At 47.6% G+C, this 12,640-nt stretch overlaps 1 protein-coding gene across 7 annotated transcripts in view; it reads right to left on the reverse strand.

Annotated features, from left to right (window-relative positions):
* The window catches only part of Kug (FAT atypical cadherin kugelei), a 484,763-nt gene that overhangs the window by 39,561 nt on the left and 432,562 nt on the right, over positions 1–12,640 (reverse strand). For all 7 annotated transcript variants that reach the window (XM_076910965.1, XM_076910968.1, XM_076910967.1 and 4 more), the window contains exon 6: positions 4,548–4,609. In XM_076910965.1, the coding sequence (XP_076767080.1) occupies positions 4,548–4,609 (62 nt within the window). The remainder of the gene's footprint in view (positions 1–4,547; positions 4,610–12,640) is intronic.

Genomic DNA, 12,640 nt, shown 5'->3' on the forward strand with positions numbered 1-12,640 from the left:
TTAATTACCGCGGGTCGTTTACGGAAAACACGAGCGACAATAATTGGGTTAATTTTATACGAACAACAGCCGAGTCACCTGTGCGATAATTAATTATTGCTCCAACGAGCCGGACTGGCACGCTGCAACGTTCCTCCTTTTTTCACGCTCGCCTTTCCTTCCTACTGGTACCTCATTTTTTCCGCAGATTTTCTTCGCGCGACTCATTAACGTCGCTCGCCAAGGGTCAGCCATTGTAACCTGCTAACGACGCTAATATAAATTTGTACTCTCGATATTAAATATCGTTCCAGATCATTATATCGTGTGCCGGATTAATCCGGGCCGGTGCCCGGCAAGGGGGCCGGGCTATTTGCATTGCAAAGTTCCGGCCGCGCGTTGCGAAATGTAATTCGAACGAGCCCCGATGACGTTCTCCCGTGGACATTTTATTGCCGCTAAATTAATGTAATTTAAAGTGACCGAGAGAGTCGCGACCCCTTAAATTCTAATTAATTTCCCTGCGAACCTGTATATCAGCAGGAACTGATGCTAAAAAACTGGATGCTTGTGAAGAGTTTTATTTTCTGACATACCCGACGAAGTAATATTATTTACTTTATTTTTTAAGTTTAAAGATTTTGGGTACGAAAAAATTCCTAGCGCAAAATGGTAGCGAATGTACGCACAGAATGTAGGTGTGACCACTGGATGGCCACTGCGTGGTAACCGTGGTTTCAGCGGAAATGCTTTATAGAGCGGAAGTTCCAGAGAGCAACCATGAATAGCGAGAACTCGAGACCGCTTAGGGGAAGTTCCTACGGAGAGTTTGTTCCAGAATTCGATTCGAGGAATGCGAGCGTGAAAAAATTCTACTTACTTGTCGCTGCGTTTTTTCCAGTAAAATTCACCGTCGAAAAGTAAACTCCTATTTCTACCATTAACTTAATATTTTACATCCACTTGTGTCCAGAGATCTCGAAAGAAAATTGTCTGATTAAAGCAGATCCGCGCGAGATGTAACCAGGAAGCCGGATCCACCCTACTTTTGTTACGCGCGACACCCACGGGTGACGGTATCGCGCGATCTCGAGCGGCTGAACGAACGCTAACGGAGCTCGCAAGTTTGTTGTTGGCAACTGGCGTTACCAGACCGCGGATAACCGGGCGTCGTCGTAACTTTTACGAACGAGACGCGACCGCGCGAGATTCGCTTTATGCAAAACAGCCGGGCACGTAAACGTAGCGCGGGAAGTTTTAATGGAGGAAAAAAGGAGGGCGAGCGAGGTCCCGAGTCGAAGACGCGCTCGGTTTCGTCGCTGTAATCCGGTTTGCGTGTCGGACAGGGCGGCCAGCGAGGGAAAAGCAATTAGCGTGGAACGCAGCGTGGGGTGAAACGAAAGAATTGCACGGAAGTTTTGTTGGGGTGTATATACATTTAGATTCGTGGATGCCTGTGACGTTGAACGATGGCAGGAATGGTGGGAAGAGAATTTTTTTAATCGTTGGATGGGGTGGCAGGTTTATTTGCGTGGGTACACATTTCTTTCAGCGACGTAGATTTCTGATAAACGTATTTCTCGAACCTGGAAAGCTTGTAAGGAAGACGCCATGATTTAACAGTAGGGTTAATCGGATGTCTTTAGTCTCGAGTGTTCTATTAATTTTCGCTGCTTGCTGTTGGGAAATTTGCATCTCAAGACAGAACGTAATTACACACGTTTATTGATAACGCTTTAAGCCACTGTTGTTCGTGTTAAGCTCCGCAGCTTAACCGAGCTTCGTCTACTTTAGCTACGTTATGATAACATCAAAATGTTATTTAAAATCACACCGCGCATGATAAATGTACGTTACGAAGAATAATCTTAAAAATAGTTGCACATAGAGTTCTACATTTTAATCATTTTTATTATTATTTATATACAGCACGTAAGACGTCGCTCGTCCTTTACGCGGCTCAAATACATAAGAATCAGCGCATTCTCGAGAAGCAATCCCGATCGCAAAACAACACACGCTTCATACATTCGTAACTAACCCCTCGACCCCGGGGGCGGAACGAAATCCTCGAGTGGCGAAGCTCACGCGACACAGTCACTCGCAATCCTCGTCCGCGCCGTAACCTGCTGAGCTACTAAAAATTAATGAAACGAGAATCCCGAATGGGCCGTCGTCTTCCGGACAATACGTCCCATCAACCCCATTCGGTGGCGCATAAATCGATAGACCTAAACTCTCCGGCGTTTTCCGCAGTCAAGTCGAGCGTCCAACGGGGACGACAGCTCGTGACTTGATAAATTCCATCCCCGTCGCGGGATCAGCCGTATTGGAAAACGGATCGCTGTCCACGCAGCTCTGATTCCTCGACACGGAGGGAACTCGTTACGAGTCGCGTCGAAACCGACGGGCACCCGTCGCATTTAGCGAGTCTATTTATCCGCAGCCTCTACCGAGAACCTTTCTCTGAGATTGCACCACCACTCCCTCGTTCCTTCGGTATTGTACCGGAATTCCGACGTTTCGCGAAACACGCGAAAGTGTACACGGTCTCGTACGCTCGCCCGCCTCGTATTCGCTTATCCGCGCGTTCCTTCAATGGCGCGCTCATTCAATCATACGATCGCTCGCCAACGTGCTCGGCTACGCGCAGAGTCAGACTGCGCGGACTCCTACAATCACTCGCCGCTGTTCCATTAATTCGAGCGTGGAAAGGAATCCTAGAGAGGCCCACGGATGACGAGAGAGAGCCGCGGAGAAATATTTCGCCATGCCCCGTCGTTGATCCTCCATCCACTCGTCGCGCGACACTTTCCACGCTTCCTTTCCCTCCAACCTGTCTCCTCTGCTATCGCTTCCTCCTCGCCTCGTCCCTTAAACCGAGACTGCCTTGGCTCTACGAGGAGAGTAGTTCTCTCAGCGTTCCATCGAGGGTGCGACACCCTTGGAACCGACCCTGCGTCACTCTCGCCGCGCGAGACAGGAGATTCTTCTCGTTTTACTTTTCAATCTTCGGGAGGATGCGATTTTCTTCCTCATTTCCAGTCTGACAATATTACGAGGGGGACTCGTGGGAGATTCCCTGAGAGCAGGCGAGGGTGATACCAACAGCCAGAACGGGTGCATCGATAATCGACCTATCACCTGTTAGCGTTAGCGCGCCATTAGGGAATTCGATTTACCTTAACGACTCCGCCATCCTTTCGAAGGTTTCTTCTGCGAATGGTTTCAGGTAATCTTCGTGAACACTGTCTCGACGACTTTCTTGCTGGTCCCCTTCGCGTTTTTCTATTAGAAGCATCGTCACCTTGGAGTCATTTAACAATGCAACACCACTTTGCACTTTTAGCGAAACGAACCAAATGAGTATAGTGTTACGAACAACGATTATACTACTCGTCGATGTTGTTTAGCTATTGTCTGTTTTCAGTGAAGCTGAAGAACTGGAGTTTCCTCAACGTTACCCTCAACTACGATTATGCCAGTGAACCATGAGAGCAGCAGAAATTTCATTTCTAGTAGTGATTGTATATACTACGAATATCGAAACCAACGGACCCTCGTTGAAACTCGCCAACACCAAACTTTCGTTATCCCCAACAACATAATCAGTACTCATTCGCGGCTTTAAAACGATCTCATCATCCGATTAATGCTTACGCACTTGGAGGCATTGGATGGTAACGAGGAATGTAGTTTCGTTGGGGCAATCAGCGAAGCGGCTCGAAGCAGTTCGAGCGGGAAGGATCGCAACATCCGCGGCGGTGTTCTCCACTGCGACCACGGTGATTCGACGTCGGCTCACAGACTTAACCTGTTCAGGGGTTCGCGTGCAAGTCCCTTCGTACACATCGCCACGCGATTATACTTACCGTAAGGTGATTATTTCGTCGAAGCTACCTAGCGAGTCGTGCGACTACTAAGTCCACTCCACTGTCTAGTGGATGCTTCGCGAGGACCCGAATCTCGTTTGGAAACAAACGATTTATCGGACCGCGAGAGCTCGAGCGACGCACGAAAATCGCGGAGCTGTTGTGTCGATGAGTTTCGCAGGTGTTCCGTGGAGAAATTATAGGGGTGAATTTGGGAGTAAAATTATTTATGGGATCAAGAGGATCATATAAAGGTAAGAGGTTAGAATGTAACGATGTGAAAAATAGAAGGTTAAAGTTTAATCTTGTAATGCATTTGATTTAAACGAATGGAAATTTCGCGGGGCCACGGACCGTGTGCCATGGTACGAGTTTTCATTTCGCTGACGATTAATTAGCTAAACGTACGATCCAATCTACTCCCGGCAAACGAAACGCACGAGCGTGCACGGAAATAAATTTAAACCGGTAACGGTAGCACGCGCGTCAAACACGTCAAAACCGATCGACCGCGTAATCTCGCGCTCGACTTCCAATTTAACCCGATCCGCGGGATTAATCGCAAGACAACAAAGCATTGTTCAGAAAATCCGGAGCTACCAAAAATAACGCTCCGGCTCGCCGCTTCGTGGACTGGAATTTCAATCTATTTTTCCGACCGCGGACAATAATATAATAATTTATACGCAAACTCACCTCGAGAACGTGCTCCGCTTGGTTCTCCCGATCGAGCTTCCGTCCGCTGGTCGTGATCAAGCCTGGAAACATAATCGAATCGAGAATTAGACTGGCGATCTTAATAAATCCCGATGGAACGGTGTTTCAATTAAGGTTTCCCCGCTGACGTTTTTATCGTCGTGACCGGTAAACCGAGACCATCGAGCAAACCGGGTGGACAATTTCCCGTGGCAATTTACCGGAGAAATGAAAAGGCCTCGATTAGCGGGACAAAGATTAGTCCGATGCCGAGGTTACCACGGAATTGTAGCGTTCAGATTTCACCGGAAGTCAGTCGATTTCGCGAATTCGCCTCTCTGTTCTCTCTCTCGTTGTTCATATTTTTATTTCTAATTTTTCTCTTCTTTTCCTTTTCAGTTCTGCGTATGGCGCATACGCAACAGATATTTAGAAGATATTTGGCAAAATGAAGAACTCCAAAATTGCGATCGAAGCCTTCGCGAAGTGTTCACGAATTCGTTTGGTCTTCCGTTGAAATATCGTCTGGGTTAGACTAGAACAAACGCATTCCGTCGCGGCTAAAATATGAAAGGATTCGCTTGGAATGCCACGCGGTGGACGGGCGTTTCGCGCAGCCCCGGCAACGTTCGACGAGTGTCGTTGAAAAATAATTGAGGGGGAAAAATGAGAGTTACGGCTGGCATTGTGCAGGACTTCGTTCCTCGAATCGCGGCCGATCGGGGAACGTCGAGTTGGTAATTGGGTTTCGGGGCCCCCATTCGTCGACGGAAATCGTAACAATTTCGCGGCAAATTGCTCCACGCGACGAGCCCCTCGCTTTCCCCGTTTTTTTTTTTTTTTTTTTTTTGGTGACGCTGTCGCGAGAAACGAAGCAGATTTGGTACGGACGAAGGTTGCGAGCGAAGTCCCTTTCGATCGGCACGATGGCCAGGATACAATGAAAGAGATTAATCGTTTCTTAGAGCATTGTGTAATTGAAATGGAAAAGCGATTGATACGGTTGGTTACACTGCGAGAAGATACGAGGCACAAATACTACAGGTATACAGATTATTTAGTGAACATCTGATAAAATAATATGATTGACAGACATTTCAACCCTGCGACGGAACTTCAGTAAAGTCTATTTGCTATCGAAAGCTGCTTTCCGACGTCGCAGCATCGAAAGTTACTAGGAAGCAGACGATTTCCGGACTTTTCGAACGTTTCCGGAAGCAGCATCGCGGAACAAGAACGAAGCCCCTGAAAGTCCATCCGGCGCGCATATATGGCGCTCGCGTTCCTCTTTTTTTCTTAATTCGTCCCCTGTTGCTAAGGCTTCCGTCCCAACAGCGGGAAGCAGCACAGATTTTATATTCGAACCGGAAGTACTAATCAGGTTAAAGTGAAGCCACGCGGGTGTGTTTCCACAGAGCCACGGTGGCGCCGGTACGAACGAAATTTCCCAAACTTCTGATCCTGTGGACTCATTAGACTCCGCCGGAGTGGGCGACCGAATTTCCCTCAGCTGCGAAATTTCTGAAACGAGACTATGATCGCGCCCGGCTAATTATCGGTGAAACGCGTGTGCTAATTATAAAACTTCATCCGCCTGGCTCCTCTCTTGTGATGTTTCCTGGATATTTCATGGCTGCTTCACTCGGCGTACGAATAATACGAATGTAAATTGAATCGAGGATTACGCTGTTCCACAGTTGCGAATATTTAATTAGCGTTTTCGTTCAGTTTCAAGTGTTCCCTTTGTGTTTCTATTCTTTCGCACTGGAACGCGCGCACGTGTGTACTGCAGCGCGTGGAAGGCATCGCTGGTGTAAATTGGTGAATTTATCAGCACGATCGTACAGAAGTTCGCGCAAGAAATTCGAAAGGACTAAACACGTGGACATTGTTGTCCTCGCAGACTTTCTGGGAGTGCAGATTCGATGCGAAGCCAGTATTACAACCCTTTGCACCCAACTGTTCCCTCTCGGAGGACGTTAACTTGTTCCAGCATAACTTTTGTAGAAATGCATGTTCTTCTGAAATGGTGGGAGTGTTTCAAACGTTATCGCACTTTACAAAATTATAAAGAATAAACAAAGTGGCGTGGAGTAGCTAGTAGTTGACGTCCAGAATGGCTTGGAGTGCAAAGGGATAATAATGGCCGACGTTCCGTCCGCCTTTCTCGCTGGAATCACGGACAGAAACAGGAAAAACGGGGCTGTGGGGATGAGGATCAGACGACGCGGGCGAACGTACAGGGCGAGTATATAAAAGGGTGTTGCAGAATTTACGAGCGCTCTGCAGCCGCGTCAAAGCTAAGATATGTAAACGACGAGATGTGTCTCGGCTGAGGCGAGTCTTTTTCGTTTCGCCTCGGCCACGTTTAACTGGAGATGATTTTCCCTATGGTCGCCGATGCGAGCTTGTCGGACGTTTCGGGGAACCGTTGAATAATGGAGCGAACCTTTCATAAAGCATAAGAAAATGAGGTTTCTGGGCTTTTGCTGATTCTCCTGCACGTGTGCGAACGTAGAACCGCGCGCGTCGAAACAAAAGTATAAAACTTCTGTTTCTATTAGAGATATCACTTTCATTCTATATTCGTTATTACATTTTGTTCGAATATAACGCGGCCATTGGTGGATACATTCAATTATCGGTTTTCTCGAGAAGCTTCGTTTAAAATATATAGAATACTCGGCAATTTTAAAACCATCAAAGAAGCAACGTCGGAGAATATTAAATTGAAATGATTCATTCCGCGCTATCTATTTTCATCCCCATCAGATAGCACATAACTCCACTGAAAAATGTACGAACAATATGCATACATTAAAAACATATTAATAATCTTCATGTGGCCATTAAAGCTCCACCGATAGTAATGATCGTTCGTGACATCCTCCAGACACTAGCTGATCACGGGAAAGGTCACCGCACCTTGAAAAACGGCGGCCAAGAAGAAGTAAAGCAAAAAAAAGAAGAGGAACGGGAAAATGATAGAACGAGAAGAGCTCGATGCTGGAAAGGTTAGAAGCAGCGAGAACGAACAGAGGGCTCCGCGGCGTGGAACGCATTTAAATAATTGCTTTCCGTTTTCATCACTCAGCCTCATCGCGTCGACGACGTCGCCCTGGTCGATTCACTCGGACGTGGGCGCGGGCAACTCCCGCCGCGGGAAAATTCGATATCGGAAATCAAAACTATTCGCGATATTACGAGCGATGCGATCGAGCCTCCGCAGGAAGTAGCGGTGGATGGAATCCAGGAATCGCGGATTCCCCGAGGAGAGGCCAGGGCGTTCATCCTCGAGATCCCGTGGAAGAGTAGGAGAGCAGCGAGCTTTATGACGCACGCTGAAAAATGCTCCGCGGAAAGCTTGCGAGCTTCCCACGAGGAAATTTTTTCCACGCGTTGTCAACCGCGATTTTCCTCGAGACGGCTCGCGGGCGTTCGTTCGGATTCGCGCGTACGTTTGCGCCGAGGACGCTGACGAGGAAATGCAACGGGTGAATGATGTTGCGTACGCGGGTTATGCATGCGGCGCGGAGGAGAATTTTTCATGAGCGAATCGAGTGAGGTGTTCACGAGTGCATTTTAAGGTGCGAAGAGGGTTCGCGTGTTAGCGAGGTTTCGCGAGAATTTAAAAGCGCCCAAGCTTTTTCTTACCCCCTATCTTATTATGCGTCGTTTTGACTTGTAAATCGTCAGAGTCGAAAAAATCTACGTCAGCTGGTTTCTACTTTCAGTTACATCAGGTTATATCATATTACATTTTCTCTGGCGCTACGTTATAAGTGTGTTACGTGTATACCAGCATTCCGGAATTTTCAACAATTTCTGCGATTCTCGGAAAGTTTTTGCTGGTGACTTAAGTGACTTAAGAAAGAAATGGTACGTCAGAATGCAAATAAAGGAACAAAATTGCGGACATAAATGAACCAGACCGAGAATGTACGTCCGCTGTAAATGAACAGGGCCAGAGACTGTTGTATGCGAATTTTGGGAAGGCAAGAGTGTGATGTTTCGAGTGTCAGAAATGTGATGATGAAAATTTATGAAGTCGCCGGTGAATCTCGTAACGCGATGTATTAAAACGTAAATATAAACGGATGTAGCCGAGTGCGAGGAGCAAAAGAGCGAAGACTCGAAAGTAACAAGAAGAAGGCAGTAAAAATGTGCAAAAACTGTTGAAGCGAGGTAATAAATGAACTTATAGAGCATCCAGTAACAAGCAAGAGTGAAGATCCCCGACGAATGCAACGTCGCTCTCCGTGGACTAATTTGAACCATTGTGTTTGAGACAAACCGTGCATTCTTGACAAAACAAACGAGCAATTTACACAAGAGGAGGGGAAACGCCAACAACGGAGCACGCTATAAGCGATGTTTGCCTAAACGGAATTTGACGAACGTTCGTCGCGAACGTTCGCCAACATCTCGAAACCTCCGCGAAACGTTCAACGCGATCGTAAGCGGGATAAATGCCCTGGGGAACGAGTCGATGGGCTTCGAAATAAAATGGCGTACGCGGAGGAACTGGCGGGGATCCATCGGGCATTTCGTAAGCCGCGAACGTGCGGGCGCGCGTGCACTTTCTCCGTCTCGCGAGCGCGAAATTGATCGCTGGCGATTAGAGGCTCCCAGGCACGCGTGCGTCAGCGTAATCGGTTAGCGATTTGCTAGCTGACGCAATCGGTTGGTTTTGCGGGAGAATGGGAAGACGCGAAGTTGGTAGCGAGGCTTGATTGCATGAATTATAGACGAGGGAGAGGACCTCTCGCGGGGAATGCTAAGTGTTTTAGGTTCGAAGAAACACGAGCGCGACGTACGCGAGGTTATAGAATTGAATGATGCGGTCATTAGCGAGCGCATACTATCGATCGACGCAAGCTGGGATTTGTAGTTTCTGATTGATTCCCAGGATCGAAGTGAGAATTGCGTCAGGTTTGAAATGGGAGAGGGAGAGGAGCGAAGGGAAAGGTAGAGCTGGGAGGCACGATAGAAATGCACGGATGGAAAATGGTTTTTTCTAGGAGGGAATTTTATTACGGCAAAGTTCAATATAATTCCGTTTAATAACAGTTCTGGTTCGAACGCAGGTAGACGCGGCCGGAAACGAGGTAGGTTTGCCAACGAACCCGCCTCCTACGTAGGAACGAGTCCGACGAAGAAGCAGCCGCGGCGATAAAGCGGCGACGAAACGGCCACGGACGAGATTGCGTAAGTTATTGCAGGCGGAGTATCAGCGCGGCGCGATCTCGTTCAGCGGTAACGTTGCATTTATGGTCAACTGGGATATTGTTCTTATTTAAAGAAACACGAGGAATAATAACGGATAACGATGCCGTTTTAGAAACGCCATTGCCGGGATTAGATCTGATACCAGGACTCTCTCACCCGTGTAATATCTCGCGGCCTGAGAAAAGCTTGTACGCGAGTAGGCGCGCGCGTCCGTGGAGAACAGGTTGGTTCCCTCCTATCTGGCGAACATCTGCGATTTTATTTCACCGCCGGACGGTTTCTCGATATCTTTTGAAATCTGCCATTGCGAAAGGGGAAACGATCTCGCGAGAGAAATTATTCGAGGCGTTCAATCGCGTTATGCACCGGATTCTCGCGTAGGTTGCGCGGGTTAACAGGGTAGTTTTCACGTGGACGATGGCGTTGGTGGTAAACGCGCAAAAGAGATATATCGCACGCCGCCACGAATTCCGCAAATTCGATCGGTACAGTCATTCGAAAGATTAGTTTATAATTTCAGCGTAATTCCTTTCTCAGCCGGAGGACACGCGAACCCTTCACGCGATCGGCGAACGCGTAGCTTAACGTATGAAACGCAGCGATTAGATGAAATTCGAATGCGGACGGCCGTTGCCTTTTTCTCTGATCCGTTGATCCGGTGGCTCGACAGTGACAAAGCGTAATAATCCCGGGTAAATACGTTGGAGAGGACCAATTGCGTCGAGCGTTGCGTGATCGGCCGCGTTTCCATCGCGAGCGCCGGTAAGCCGATCCCTCGCGTCGCCACCGGGAATTCGACGCGTCGAACACGCTGAATCGAACGCTGGCTGGAAGCTAAGCGTTTCTAGGCTTCCGCAGCTGAGCCGGGATATATCCGCGGGATAGTAGGAAATGAATTTCGATTCCACAAAGCTGGCAGTTCTGCGGTTGTTGGCTGACGAGCTGATGGAACTCCGCTTGCCAGCTGAATCTTGATGGAATAAGGAAGATGGCGGTGCGCATTGGTGGGCTGGTTAATTGCGAACCTGACGATGTTTCGTGGCAATTTAGGATCGCGTATTCTTAATTAAGTTCGCGTACATGTATTAGCTCTTTAGACAGATTTTTCTAAGAATCGATCGTCGATAGTTTCATATCACGGCAGCTGGAGCAGCGATATAAATGCAGAGATTGAAAAATGAAAGTAAAAATTGACACGCCACCTTCCAGAACCCGATCTCTGGTAACCGCGGGTTTCCCAACATCTTCATCGCCTCAATCTCGCCGCGATTTCTCATAAATAAAGATCATACTCCGGGATCCTCTTCGCGCATCGAGTTATCCCCCTAGCAAAAAGTCGACTCTCTTCGTCCACCTCGATCCCGGCGAACGGGAAACGCTGGTACGTGCATCGGAACACGCGATACGCGAGAAAGTACATAAGAAACCACCGTGGATCACGGACTACAATTTATTTCCAAGCCAGTCGGTCAACCGAAACGTCGTTCATTATACGAAATAAAAACGAGATCGATATATACCAGCGATCCTCGACCGTCGCAACGGTATATCGTGGGTTTAGTATTATACGAGCTCTCTAGTTTTCCTTATTTTTTTTTTTTTTTTTTACTACGCTCGCAAAGCTTTCCTTCCCATTTTTAACCCCCTTTAAACCTATCGTTTTGTCGTCCGCGAGATGAAAGGATAAACGATTTATAAGACACGGATCATTACAAAAAAAGAAGAAAGTACAAAATTATATGTGGAACGATTGAAACCCCTCTAATGATTAATAAAATAAAAAGATGATCGATACGCGTTCTTATCGTCGCGTAAACGTATTCCAGGAATAGACGACGAAACAAGAGACAAAGAATATTTCTTGTCAATTACGCAGAAGCATTGGCTCGATAACCCAACGACACTCGACGAGATACGATTCGTCTTTTAATAGCCAGAGTTTTCAGCTACGCAAACATTCGACGATGCGTTTTCGATTGCGTCTTTTCTCATTTTTTACTAGCACAGAATGATTTCATGTGCAGCCGTATCTCTGCTATGTGAGAAATTAAATTTTAGCGAAAAGTATAGCGCTTTCATCCGACTGCGAAATTTCCGTTCGCAGAGACATTTCTCTCCCCTTTCACGAGCATGAAAGGGGATCGAAGAGATGGGGAGGAGACGAGGAGACGGGAAGCCTTTTTCGTAATTTCTCGGCCGACAATCCGCGGGAAAGTTTCCCGCAGCTCTGGAAAGACTGATGAATACGAATCAGCGGACGGTCGACTTTTTAATTACAAGCCGTCTTTTAGCCGGTGTAAGCAATTTTCCGCGCCGCCTCCCATCGATCTTCGAGATGGCCGCGGATAAATGGCCGCTTACGAAACTTCTCGAGGGAAGGCGATGCTGGCCGCGGAACGAACGCGGGCAGAGCCTGGCTGCGAATGGCCGATGTGTAATTTCGATCGCGAGGGACTTTCGTTCCGCGTCCGCCCGTTCGTAATTAACCGGCACGGAGAAAATTGGGCCGACGAGGACGCGGTCTCGAACGGCTCGCCGATTTTCGTCTTCGATCAGATTCAATTCCTCGATACTGTCCGCGGATACGTGCAACACCTTTCTGGTTACGTACGAAGCTGGACTAATTATTATCGAAACGCTTCGCAAAAACGAGGAACGCGATGATACGTTGGTTCGCAGTCTGACGGAAGGCAAGAGCGAACGAACGATATCTGTGATTAATGACGATTTAAACTGAGTTTAATTAATCCTTCGTTTATCCAGTAAATTGACTAGCGCGTCGATGTTATGTTTAAATTGTATTATCGATGCATTATGTCGTTGAATCTATTTGATAGATGAATCGTCGATTCGACGGACCCAGG

Source organism: Xylocopa sonorina, chromosome 3 (assembly GCF_050948175.1).
Source record: "Xylocopa sonorina isolate GNS202 chromosome 3, iyXylSono1_principal, whole genome shotgun sequence".
In the NCBI taxonomy this organism is placed as follows: domain Eukaryota; kingdom Metazoa; phylum Arthropoda; class Insecta; order Hymenoptera; family Apidae; genus Xylocopa; species Xylocopa sonorina.